Source organism: Vulpes lagopus, chromosome 13, assembly GCF_018345385.1.
Source record: "Vulpes lagopus strain Blue_001 chromosome 13, ASM1834538v1, whole genome shotgun sequence".
NCBI lineage: Eukaryota > Metazoa > Chordata > Mammalia > Carnivora > Canidae > Vulpes > Vulpes lagopus.
Genome location: NC_054836.1, coordinates 7,174,484 through 7,188,170, shown reverse-complemented (window position 1 = coordinate 7,188,170; position 13,687 = coordinate 7,174,484). Strand labels below are relative to the sequence as shown.

At 40.9% G+C, this 13,687-nt stretch overlaps 1 protein-coding gene across 1 annotated transcript in view; it reads left to right on the top strand.

Moving 5' to 3' along the window:
* CHCHD3 (coiled-coil-helix-coiled-coil-helix domain containing 3) overlaps positions 1-13,084 on the top strand; it is a 273,592-nt gene extending 260,508 nt beyond the window's left edge. The window contains exons 7-8 of the mRNA XM_041727307.1: positions 1,499-1,634; positions 12,345-13,084. Coding sequence (XP_041583241.1) covers positions 1,499-1,634; positions 12,345-12,368 — 160 coding nt within the window. The 3' untranslated portion in view covers positions 12,369-13,084. The remainder of the gene's footprint in view (positions 1-1,498; positions 1,635-12,344) is intronic.
* The last annotated feature ends 603 nt before the right edge of the window (positions 13,085-13,687 follow it).

The window sequence follows — 13,687 nt, the reverse complement described above, 5'->3', positions numbered from 1 at the left end:
AAATCGTCACCCAGGGGATTCCTTATTGATGAGAAATATTCCCCCTGTATTCTCTAGGGTTTTTTTTTTTAGAACCCATTTAATATAAAATAATGCTATTTCAAGATTACTATAGAAATAAAAAATTTAAATTGCAAAAAAAAGAACTGATATGAAAGATTGGAAGGCTTTTATACTAAAAACTAATTTGGAAAAAATATAAATTCCTGGATTAAAAGTGATAATATTATGTATTTTTTCTGGGTATGTTTAGTCCTTATAATTCAAGTTCCTCTACCATCTTAACAAGAATATTTCCTTTTCATTGGCATAATTCATTTGGTTGATTTTGTTATCATTTTTCAAGTGTATATTTTAAGATTTTTGGAGGCATTGTGTTTGGTACTATATATTCACTGAAAGCAAATCTAACTAAAATCTGAGATTTGTAAGTATAATTAGTAAAATTTTAGCCCAGAAAACTTAAAAATGTTTTTTCTCCACCCATTTGTATTCTTAGCAGTTTATTGCATGACTTCCATAAGAGGTATCCGTATCAATAACTGAGATCACAAAGAAAATAAGACAGTCCTTACTTCTTGGGATTTGCCTTCTAGTAGATATAGGCTAATCAATTACACCAGGCTATGGTGTAGTCATTGTTAAGTGAAAGGTGAAAGAAAGTGGCTCAGTGGAGTCACTAAAAAGGTAGTAGTGGACTCTACACTGAATGGAGAGCTAGTGAAGCTGTCTAAAGAAGGTGACACTTCAATACTTAGCTCAAGTATTGAAAGACAAGTAGTTATTTTCTGGATATATAGGAATGAGTGCGAGTGTGGGTGCAGAGCATGTCCAAGATCAAGAGCAGCATGAGCAAAGACGTGAAGAAGGGATGTGTATGGATCAAACCCTGAAAGCTGTTTGGTCAAGCTGCAGCAATGTGGGGAATGAAGCCTAAGAGTAGGTGGAAACCTACCTGATCCAGAAGGACTGCCTTTTGACCTTGCATTTTATGTAGAAAGCAGTAGGGAGAGATTTGGTCTTAGAATTACGTATTAGAAAGAATGTTTTGGAAGGTAAGAGTAGAGGGCAAAAGCCAAGACATTAATTTAGAGGTCATTGCCTGATTCCAGGATAAAAGTGATTATGAATTAATGTAATGACAGCGAATATGGTGAAAGAGGACCAGACCACACATTATCTCGAGCTCAATGACTGACTGGAGTGGGCATGGGGTGAGAGAAATTGAGGCTCTTGGGTTTCTGATTTGGTAGACTGGGCTAAAGATTATTGGCACCATTCACCTGGTTTAGGTATAGGTTTGGTTGGGAGTGTTACAGTGTCCGGATAGGCTCGTGGTGGTATCAACTATTGGAACTAATTTCATAGAAATCATTTTTAGAAACGTTTTTTCTATGCTTGAAACATTTATATCATATTTAATGTTTTATATACTCTTTAGCCTTGATCTTCATTCTGATTGAAGACCGTTTGTCTCACTCACCTGTTTTTGTTTCAGGCGGTATGAGTTTCATCCTGTCTGTGCTGATCTGCAGGCCAAAATTCTCCAGTGTTACCGCCAGAACACCCAGCAGACCCTTAGCTGCTCTGCTCTGGCCAACCAGTACATGCACTGTGTCAATCAGGCCAAACAGGTGGGTGTGAGCCAAGTTCATTGGGGCACCAGAAGGAAGCAAGCCTAGCATCATGGGCACTGATAAGGACTGAATAGGCTAATGTGTATGCAAGAGCTTTGTAAACCAAACTAGTCATCACCATCAAGAATTGCCATAACAACTAACTAACAAGATTCGTTAGTAATCGACTTCCATCCAGGTGGTTGGGAGAAGAGTCTACATTCTCCTTGTGTTTAACTCATTTCATTTACTTGCAGGAAAGAAAAAGATTCTTACTAAAACAATACTTTTCCCAGTTGTTTTGAACTTTTGTCTTTTATGATAATTGTGTCTCAAGGTCATGCCTCATATTTCTGGGCCAACACTAAGAGCCAACAAAGAGGAAGGATACAAGTTAAGGCGCCAGGAGTTTTGGGTCTATAAGCAGCAAGTAGCCATACAGAGAATCTGGCTTAGAAACACAAAAGACAAACCAAAAACTAAAACAAAAAGCCACCTTTTGAGCACTGTTCAATCTTCTACCAGTTGCTAGAGCTCACCAGATTGGGCAGGGAAAGCGAGTCCAGAGATGGGATTTAGGCAACACTTTCCATCACTTTTATGTACTGCAGCCACACTCTTCTCTTGACCCCCATTTCAGAATAATTCGATGTTCACAGGACATGAGTTTTCTCTAATTCATGTGCTTTAGAAAGCTAATGATAAACCCTGACGCAAATTTTCAATTCTGGCAGGTCACCTAATTGCCCATCATTTAACTGATTTAGCAGTTGCATATAGGTTGTTCTGACAGAAATTGTCGGAAACCTTGATTCCTTCTGCTGACAAACTCCCCAGAGTTGGCCTTCTGACCCAACTAAATGTAGTGTTTGAGTAACACAGCATGGCTTTCTGTAGTCTAATTTGCTGTAGTTTTAATAAAACCACTTAGTGTAAATTTCTAACACTATAAATTTCTGATATTTGTGGGAGGGTTGGTATTGTCTGGGTAGCTGGAAAGTAACATCATCACTAGTAGAAAAAAATATATAACCAAGATTTATTAAAAAAAAAAAAAAAGCCTGTATTTTCTTTAAAAGCCTACTGGCTTGAGGCTTTCTTCTGTTTCTTGCTTGTAGTTCCAACTGTGTAACTCCTACTAGCATGCCAGTGATTCTTTTCTTTAAAGGTCTTTGGTAGAAGTAATGTTGCTAATGTTAAGTTAGTACATTTTATTTGTCAAAGACAACCTCTGATATGTTTTTAACAAGCCCCAATCTTTTGTACTAACTGAAGCCCCTGGGACCTGCCAGCTGATTCATGGATTTTTCTAACTTAATATTAGTGCCATATTGGGGTGGGGGTAGTAGTCAGTGCAAAGAATGGCTGTGACAAAGTGTATGTTTCTATGCTGGCATCTAACTAACATGCCTATTTGCACAGTGTGATATGTAACATTACTGAAGTGGCAACTGCAAGGGTGCATGGAGTTTTGACTCCACCCTGTCTATCTGGGTTGTGTTGAATTGTCTGCATCTAATGCCATGCGATCAATGGGATATATTTATACAATAAAACACAGTTACTCTGTGACAACATCAAATATGCCACACAGTGCAGTGGGGAGTTCAAATTGGGCAGATCTGGGTATGTACTGAAGTTTTGTCTTTTACTAACTCTGTGACCTCGGGCATTGATTTTTCTTGTCTGTGAATTGGGGTGATGTTATCCCCAGTGTCGTGGGGATTACATTTATATAAAGTATTTGGTACATCTTAATTTTTCCTTCTTTTCCTCAGTTGTGTTATTTCATGTTGAAACCACTAAACAGATCATCCTGGAGCACCAGATTATTACTGGTGATTCCAAAATAGGCCCCCTCCCCCCCATCTGCAACATAATTTAATGTCCTTTCCAGCAAGTGTGTTTTGAGGTACCTGTTTTCCACGACCCTTCTATTCAAATACCAGGGAGTTATAACACCAGGTAATAATACAAAGATAGCTGTCCACAAAATATTTTTATCGTAAGATGGGCAACATTGTAATGGGCAAGAAAACAAGAAGCAATAATACCTTGTATTTCTATAGTACTTTAGATTTCCAGGTGATTTCACATCCATTCTCTTGCCTGTTTTTATGACAACCTGAGATGTAAATAGAGATGGTTTTATTTTCGCTGTTTTCCAGTTGAGAGAATTGAAACCCAGGGCATTCGTGACAGTAAATGTAACAACGAGACCAAGATATACCCTACCATAAAAACAAAACAAAAAAAATGTTTAAATGGTGTTTGGTTTTTGTTTTGGATATGAGACGGGATGTCCATGATACAGAATATAGAATATATACATAATACAGAAATAAGGCGATGAGAGAAAATGTCAACGATGATCATGAAGTGTAGAGAAAAACATGAAAATACATGAATATCAAATTAAGTCATAATAGAGACTGAAGGTCACAAATAGGGAGGTGGGATTACTAAGGCCACGCAGAAAGGTACCCTATTTTAAGACCACACCAAGATGCCCACAGGGGGTTGAGAGCAGCATTTCTGCTGGAGGTCCCCAACTTTTCTTCTAATGCCCGTTTCCAGTTTTCTCAAGTTAACCTAACCTTGTGACCCCCAACTCTGCCCATTGTTATTAGAAGGAGCCTCAGCAGTATAGTAGTCCTGAGCATCAGTTGTAGTGGATCCTGACCAGTCAGTTCCCCTTTCTTGTGTTCCCTTGTTAAACCCAAAGAACCACCTAGACATGCTGATGTGGAAAATGGTCAACATGACAGCAACCCATTAGGTGTACTGTCATTTCCGGTATACTGCAAGAGTTTTCCCCTTGGAAGAACTCCAAGAACCAAATCCACTCCACTTTTAAATGACTCATAAGATTGGGCTTTCACTGGTTCCCTTGAGACACTGTACTGTAGACTAATAGATTTTACTGATTGGAAAATTTCCGGATATTCCTGTCTTCATCCATTTACTCACATCAATCTTTCTTCAGCTATTCTTAAACAATTCTTCATGGGTTGAGACATTGAGACTGTTACTTCCAGTATATTAAGTTATGTGTTCTTCATAAGGATAAAGAGATAATAAATTGCTGTAATTATTATTTCTAAGACGTAAAAGCTACTGGCTAGCTGTATGAGGTACAGCTTTTAAAAATGTAGGAAGACATCAATTGATAGACTGTTATTTCTCATATCTGCCTAGCTTCATAGCTCTCTATAAACAGATTAAATTACCTGTTCTTGCCACTATAACCTGATTTCTGTTCAATCTTGATTCACCTACCTTACAGGAGACTACAGAAGGTGGGAGAGAAATGGGAAGCTGGTGGTATTTGCCGCCAGTGGACCAAAATGTACCCAAGTTCTTTTTATCAAAAGATGGGAGGGACCTCTCTCAGATCTACATTGCTCTGTTCCCTGGACACCCCACTGCCCTGATATTTTCTGGCAACATCTGGCTGCTTGGGGGGTAGCCTTCTTAGGGGGCATTTCGAAGCATTCCAACTCTTGTCCCGGCCCTGCTGCTGACAGAATGGTACAGAAGTTGGCCGGACTCTGAGCAAACGTTACATGTTCCCTGGAAGGTAGAGTTCATGGGAAATGCTGTAGCTGACATTCTAATCTAGCCATGGTGACCTGGGCTTCGGTTTTTTCTTTGCCAAATTATGGGTTTGAACTAGGTGATCCATGAGGTCCTTCCAGCCGTGATGCTGTGGGACTCATTCTACTTCCATTCAGGAGAGCAAGAGTTTCCTTCCTTCCTTTCCTTCCTTTCCTTTCCTTCCTTCCTTCCTTCCTTCCTTCCAATACAGGCAGAGGGAGAAACAGGCTCCCCATGCAGGACTCGATCCCAGGATCACACCCTGAGCCAAAGGCAGATGCTCAAACGCTGAGCCACCCAGGTATCCCAGGAGAGCAAGTTTGTGTGCACAGGAGCACACGTTTATTTTGCACATTTCAGGCCATGACATGTCTGTTTGGTATAGGCAGCACCCCAGCTTTGAGGACCTTCAGCACTGGTACCTCTGCCTTTTAGGTTGTTCTCTCAACGTTCAACTTTGCACTTCTGGTTTTCTGCATGTTGCCCAGCCTCCTACGGCTGTATGCCCTTTCCTTGAAGCTGATGCTTCTGACAGCCTCAGGGAAGCCAAAGTGGCAGAATAAACTAGGAGAGGGTAAGAATAGTTTCTCCAAAGGCAATGTACTGAGAAACAGCCCTGTTTGGCAGAAAGTAGCCTGCCTGCTAATAAAGTCCATTAGAAAATGTAGGCTGTCTGCCTCTCGTCTGCCCTGGGCTGCCCTGTTCTGCAGTGGCTTTCACCTATCCATTGTGGATCATGGGTGGCAAGGGAGTGTGGAGACAGAGCAGGACGCCAGATCAGAAGAACTAAAGAAAGCCCAGGACTTAAAACATCGGCCAGACCCAGGAGATTCCAAAGGACAGAGGTCGGTGTGAACCTGGAGTCAGATAAAGGAAGGCCACTGAGGAGAAGATAAACTGCCACAGAAGTTTAAATCAACAAGTGGGCAGTGGGTCATTAGCCAAGTAAGCAGCTCAGTTGAAGGAAGGATCAAAATGAGGGCATCTTATAAGCAAGGCAGTGCTTACCTTGGTCCTATGTTCCCTCCTGGCATCATTGGGGAGGTCAGAAAGTCACCTGGTGGTAGTAGTGAATGAGGCTACATCTTAATATGAAGTTCCTTCAGCCCAATGTGTTAGGGTACTCTGTTCTCTATTTCCAAAATGTAAATGACACCTCCAATCTATGGGTAGCCTCCAAAATAGAAAACCTTAAGATCGGGGCATATGGAGGGATGTACCATGGCAGGAGGTGTCAGCCTTCTTAAGGACATTGTATTTTATCTCCCCCGTGACTTGGGTTTGTGTTGGACCAGGGCTCAGATACTTCCCTCAGTGTGAAGAAGGCCTAAAAACAAAGTAATCGCTGTCACTCTAGAAATAAGGGTTCATGAAAGAAAAACCCAGTGCCAGAGCAAGGTGTATTTTATCATTGTTTTCAGATGAATTATAGAGTGCATCCAAATGATTTAGTAGAGTCATAGGCTTTTAGAGCAAGACAGATTTTAGAGATCATGTGACCTAATCCTGTCTTTTCACCTGGAAAAAAATTGCACTCACAGAGTGTCACTGACCTATATACAGGGCAGATTCCAGACCAGAATAGCCCACTCCTGATGACCCAGACATCCGAACTCTCAACAAGTAACTGTACACGAGTTGGACAAGCATAGCTCTAGAGCCCATTGACCTAAACTGAATTAGAGGTCTACGATCTTTCAGAGGCCCTGCTAAGTCTCTGTTTTCTCTCTTTTGGGAGTTGAGGATTGGCCACTCCCTGTCACTGCTTGTCCGGTCTGAGCCATGTGGTAGATATGTGAGCAGACCGACCCTGGAAACTTGTTCCTAGTTCAGCCTCAAGAACAAATTGGAAGAGGTCTTAGAGCGCAGGAGCCCCTTAGAAAGAAGTCAGTCTCCCCTCCCGTTGCCTCCTTTGAAACTGTAGGTACCCCTGGGTGCAGAGATGCACCTGGTTTGCATGGGCAGGAGGGAAGGAAAGAGGCTCTGAACCAATGTCACATGGTCCCCTGGCTCCAGTAACCCTGCTCCCCTCTCCTGACCCACCACAGGGGCCCCTCTCTTTATGTGCTTACTTCTTATGTCCACAGATGCCTACTCTCAGGGAACACAAAGATAAATCAAGGTTAGTTTTCTGGGAAGACCCATGGGAGCATGTTTTTATCGTGTTCGAAGGCCTCTTTATCATCATCACCTAATGACATTTATTCATCGCCCAGCTGGGCTGCTCACACTCCAGCTGACACATGGGTGTTCCACAATAGGTGTTCTCATCCTGCAGTGGGGTGGCCCTTTGGAGTTGGAGTCACAACATAGCAAACAGAATCCCAAACTTTACATGTGTTATCCCCAGTCTCTTCTATCATAGGAACGCTTCTCAAAGTAATAGTCTGAGAGTAATAGTCGTCCTACGGCATTTTCTTTCCTTTTTTTTTTTTTTTTAATTTGGGTTTAATAGAAGAAATATCATGATAATAGACTCCTTTTTCTTAATAGGCGTTTCTTTTCTAGTGCTTATCCTTCAAGAGTTAGAACTGCAATATGTTTGTGTTTTGTCTGTTATTGCGGCAGGTTGTGTAAACAGTTAATTACTCGTAACTTAATTTGAATATTACACAGAGCATTTGTCAGAGAAGGTATGAAACCAGATCCAGGCATTAAGCAGGAAGAATAAAGAATGTCACTGGCTGTTGAGGGGAGAGCAGAGAGTGAGGACACAGGAAGTTAGCTAATGAGATTTTGGGGTGGTCAGGAGTAGTGTGATTGGTGTGCAGGCAAAGCCCGTCTCTGCTCCTCACAAATTGAATTTATTGATGACTTTGGCTTCTATCTCACTGTTTCCTCATGGTGTCTTCACCAACTCCTTCATCTTTTACTCCCCACTTTTCATGTCCCGCCTTGGGAAAACCTCAGGTGTACCCAGACAAGTTCTCATTTTAGTGCTTCCTCATAAACCCTCCTGCTTCCATACCCTGCTTCATTAGGGCTTTCAAATCTTGGTGAGATGCCAGGGGAGCTCAGAGACAAGCACTCTGAATAGTATCTTAAAAAAAAAAAAAAAAAGTATATTTTTATGCTCTTCATGCTGATTGTTTAGCAATCCAGGGTTGCCATAATTCTTCTTAAATATATTGAGACATCCAGTAGCTGACACTTTGCTATGATAGTCAACGCCTTCAAGAAAGCTATAATTCGAAAATCAGTTGATGAGATTACTGTGTAGCAAAAATATTTGAGGAAAACAGTTAAGATCATTTTAATAAGTGGAAACGACAGGCAATCTCTGGTCTCCAGAGGCACTGCTCTTGTGTGACGAGTGTGAGCCGCCAGTTGTTCCCTCCTTGGTGGCTGGAATCAGGAAGAGACTTGGGGGCAGAGCAGTATTGGTGCCTGAGCCATTCTCTCCTCTCCGTAATTTACCCTGCTGTTTATAGAAGGGGTTTCTGCAGGCCCGTGTACGTGAAATGATGAGCAAATGCAAGGAATTTCTTTCTCCACATTAAGATTAAGTGTTAGCAGTTCCTTAAATGAAGGAAGCAATTTTTTATAACTTGCAAATCTTCTCCCCGATTCTTCGGGGAATTTCCTATGTTAATTTATGCAGTGTTAAATTTATGCAGTGTTGAAATTCAGCCCAACAGCAGGGACTTACAGAGCCCATACAGAGATTGTGGGAGAACCTGTAAGGTGACACTAAGTGACACAGACCTTTTCAGGCCCCAGAATCCCTCCAGCCAGAGTTCCTAAGACCTGGGTTTTGAGCAGGTTTTATTGCATAGTTACGATATGGTGATAATAGAGTATTTGCCAGTCTATTTTTTTAAAAAAATTCAACTTGACGTTTTATTTATTAACATCTTTGACCGAAATGAGGAGGTTTTGTATCACCTCTGCCACCCTTTGGTGGCAGCTAGGTGCAGTTTACAGCATGTGTATAGCCTGGCCCCGGAGCCTTCCCTCGTTCCTTGTATCTTCAAGGAGCCGCCTGTGAATTAGTGGAACTGTTGTGCTGTCTTTGAAATTTAGAATTTTAATACATGTAGCAGGCTATTCTGTGAATGTAGTGATTTCTCTGTGTTTTAGATTTGCTCAAAAGCGTTCCATTAATCTTTTTGTTAGACTGGCCCGCTGATCTTCAAACCAGCCAGGGCCAGGCACATAATAGATTCAAGTTCCCATTGGTTTGTTGAAGAAAGTATAGTGAGTGTGTAACTCCCAAAATGCTAAATGACATCACTCTTAAGCTGATAATTTTCTTCAGTAACTAACTAAATGCCTTTAGATGCACTCAGTATAAATCTACTCTATACTGACTTCTATTTTGTATTAACCTAGACTGTTGTGGTGAGGTTGTCTATATATCTGGAATTCATAGTTTCCTGTCCAAATAACTGGACACACAGTTGTCATCTCACACAGATCAAGCCACAAGAGGATAAATGAGATGCTGTGATACTGGGACATTGTTTGGTCTGACTCTTAAATCATAGGTGCTCAATTTTTAATTTTTCCAGCAAATACAGAGTTTATGTGAATGATGGGTTTGAGAGAAATCGCACATTGTGGTGGTGTTTTTTTCTTAAATTTAAATTCAATTAATTAACATACAGTGTATTATTAGTTTCAGAGGTAGAGGTCAGTATTCATCAGTCTTATATACCACCCAGTGCTTATCACATCACGTGCCCTCCTTAATACCCATCACCTAGTTACCACATTCCCCCACCTCCCTGCCCTCCAGCAGCCCTCAGTTTGTTTCCTATGAGTAAGAGTCTTATGATTTGCCTCACTTTCTGAGTTCATCTTTTATTTTTTCCTCCTTCCCCTATGCTCCTTTGTTTTGCTTATTAAATTCTACATATGAATGAGATCATACGATAATTGTCTTTCTCTGATTGATTTATTTCACTGAGCATAATGCCCTCTAGTTCCATCCACATCATTGCAAGCGGAAAGATTTTTTTTTGTTTTTTTTTGTTTTTTGTTTTTTGGTGGCTGAGTAGTGGTCCATTATAAGACAACTCTGCTGAGCAAAGTGTTCTGCTTTATCTGTTTTGTCTTTCCTGTTTTCTTTGGATGCATCTGGCTTTTCTAATTGACTTCCTCCTTGAATGTATTTTGTGACCATTTCTATATGTGTTCTCTCTAAACTAGTTTGCCTGCTTTTGGATCTGGTCTTTTGTGCCCTATAGACTTCTTAGCAACTTATAATCATGGCTAAGTCAGGATAATCTACCCATCCTGTACTTTTGTGACTAGCACACTCTCTATTTGTCCTTACACTCTTTCTGTTCTGCCCTGTTATTTCAATCATTTCTCTTCATCTTCAGTTTTATCTCTAAAGACTGTTAACATCTCTTCTCAAGCAACTTTCCTCTAGACATTTCCATCTGGAATTTCTTACAAACTCCAAATTTAAGTCTTTTTTCTCATTTCCAGGCTGGCTCCTCCCACTGACTTTTCCATTTCTCTTGGTGATGCCATCATCCTCGCTTCCCAGTCACAAGGATCACCATAACTTAGGTCTCACCACTTGTTTTTCTATCCATGTCTTTTATGGCTCTATTTCTCATTTCCACCCTGATTCCTACTCTGCCCCTGCCCTGGTCTTCTTACCTCCAGATTCTCATCTCTTGGATCCATTATGCCAAGGATGTCAGGATAGCCCTCTAAATGACATTTTCCTATTTAAGGACATGTGGTGGATTCCCAGGTTTTTTTCCAGAAGCCAACAGAAAGTAGCTCGGCCAAGCTCTCACTCTGGTGACTCTTTTGGCACTCTTTTCTTTGGTACATTCCTAGTGTATACCCTTTTGTCTCGCTAGGCTAGTCTTTTCCTCCACTCTCCATACATACTGGGCATGCTCCTCCCTCCAAATCCTTGCCGCTGCTTCCTTTCCTCACCCCCCTCCCCCAACCTACTCCTGGTCCTTCTTCCTAGATTCTGCAAGACTCAGAGAGATGCTCTGAAGGATCCTATTAGAAGCCTCCTCTGAGCACTCCAGTTCTAGAGCGTTCTCTTCCCCTGAACAAGTTAGAACCACTCCTCTTTTGAATTACTACTTTCCTGGAAAGATAACCAAGAAACTAAGAAATAGGAAAGAGAGAAAAAAATTACTTTTTCCTCTGTATTCTCTGGTTTATCTTAAATTTTATCCTGTGTGTATGTATTACTTATTCAGTAAAATCAATTTTTAGCATATATTTAGCCAGTATATATTTTTAAATAGCTAATTATTACAGTATATTATATCTTAACTTGCGATGGGCGTGTGTATTGGTTTCCCCACAGCACCTCACTCAGTGCAGTGATGATCTAGTAGGAGCTCAGTTAAGAGCTGAGTGAATAAATGGCTAGAGCGATGAGGGCTGTAGGGAAGAAGATGTGAACAGATGAATCACAGACAGCCTTGGGCCTGACACAGCCTCCTTCCTCTTCTGCATTATTTTAAAACTAAAGGGGAAAGTATCACTTTTGTCTTTTAAAGATTCCTAAGAATTGAGGCAGTATATCCCCTGCCCTAGCTAAATATAGTTTTAATCTGATAGTTGAATTCTTTCTGTGTACCACCCCCTACCCCATTCACAAAAATAAAAAACTAAATAGGATCTAGGGGCCATTTTGGCAATTTGAAAATAGATACTCACCTTTGTAGCTCTGTCCAGCCCACCAAGCTCATGAACATCTGCCTTCTGGCCTAGAATGGGCAGAGGTTTCGATTCTGCCCTCTTGGAGCCTTTCACGTTTAATCACTACTTCACGCCTCCCCCCACCCCTTTTGCCTTGACAGTAGCTTCACCCCAGTCCCTGTGGCCACCAGAAATACTCCCACGTGTTTCCAAATGCCCCTGGTAGTGAGACAACACACATGTCCACACCCCCCTACAATCCATGCCATCTTCACTCTTGAGTCAGCTTAGTATGGTGGGGGGTGGAGTCATTTGGAAATTATACATCATTAAACGGTGGTATTCATTAAAGGTAATAGTATTTTGAGACCAAGAAGCATACGCCTTGTTTTATGTGGTTTTGAATAGATCTTGAAAAGTAATACAAATAGTACTAAACAGTTATTGTCATTTTTTGGGATTCCCTTCTGCTGGTAAAACTCATGTTTTCTATTTCTCTTGCAGAGCATGCTTGAGAAGGGAGGATAAAGTCAACTTTTAGAACAAGCAAAACTCAACGTTAATTCCAGAGGTGGAACATTTTTTTTTCCTAGTAAGAAAGTAACCCATTTAAGGAGAAAACGATTAAAGAGAAGCACCAGAGAGCAGATTCAGCCGAAGCATATCCCAGTTTGATCAACTGCAGTTTGAAAAGCTGAGGCCTAGATCAGGGATCAACAAACAAGGACACACTGCAGTGTTAGTCAGCCCTGTTCGTGACAATTAAAAGAGAAAGGCAGCCCTCTCCACCTTTTTAACTTTCTAGTTCAGCTTGCTCTTCTTACCAGGCTCCACGGTTGGGTAAACCCTCACTCCAGCAAAGCTGGGTTTGGGGCTTGGGATGGGGGCTAGGGTCCTTGGAGTGGGGAGGGGAGGGCACTAGACCTCCATCTCAGCCCAGAAATGCTGGGTGCAGTCATCTCGGCTCTGGCGTGTTGGTTTTTTCTTTTTCTTTTCTCCCTTGACTATAGAAGAGCTACTTCATTTTAACTTATTATGGTGATCATGTACGTAAGACAAAAAGGAGAGAAAAATGTACCTCTTTTACTGGAATAATGTTTATGATTACAAGTGAAATAAGGCATTTTTTATCAACATAAAGGCAACCTTGGCTTATACAACCTCTTCTCGATCATGAATACTGACATCTTTACTGCACTCACTATCAATAATAAATATATTTTCCAAAGAAGACTGGCATTGCAGCCCGGGGCTCCGTGTATTCCTTTCGTTGGGCTAGATGGTTATGCATATGGGAATTGAGTTGATTTGTATTGCTATTAATTTGCATCTGTGCTGTACCTTTCCTCTAAAAAGCTCCAAAGCACTTTGCAGAGCCTCAGACAGGCAACTCGCCTCTCAGCCTGATAGGATTCAGTAAGATCTTTACAAATTGCATGAACCTTCCTGTCTTTGGGATGACTTAGTCACCCTGCCTGGGGCAGAAACTAGATTAGATAAGCTTGGTTGGGAACATCTGACCCTGCAATATTATGTTAAATGTTAAAAAAAAACCCAAGCAAAACAAAACAAAAAACCTTGCAGCTTTTGCTCTTTGCAATTTCATTGAAATTTCTTCATTATCATTTATTTTTCTACCAAAGGATTGGTGCTTCAACCCTGGATTTTCGTAAGTTGGAAGTTAATATTCACACTGCAGCTGAATGGAAAAGTCTTTCTTGGATATTCATGAGAAGAAGATGCCAGTGAGCTCTGATGTCACCTAAATATCTTTTGTCATATGGAAGTTTTATTCTTTTTTTTTTTTTTTTTTTAATGCAGAGAGAGAGAATTTAGCAAAATAATTA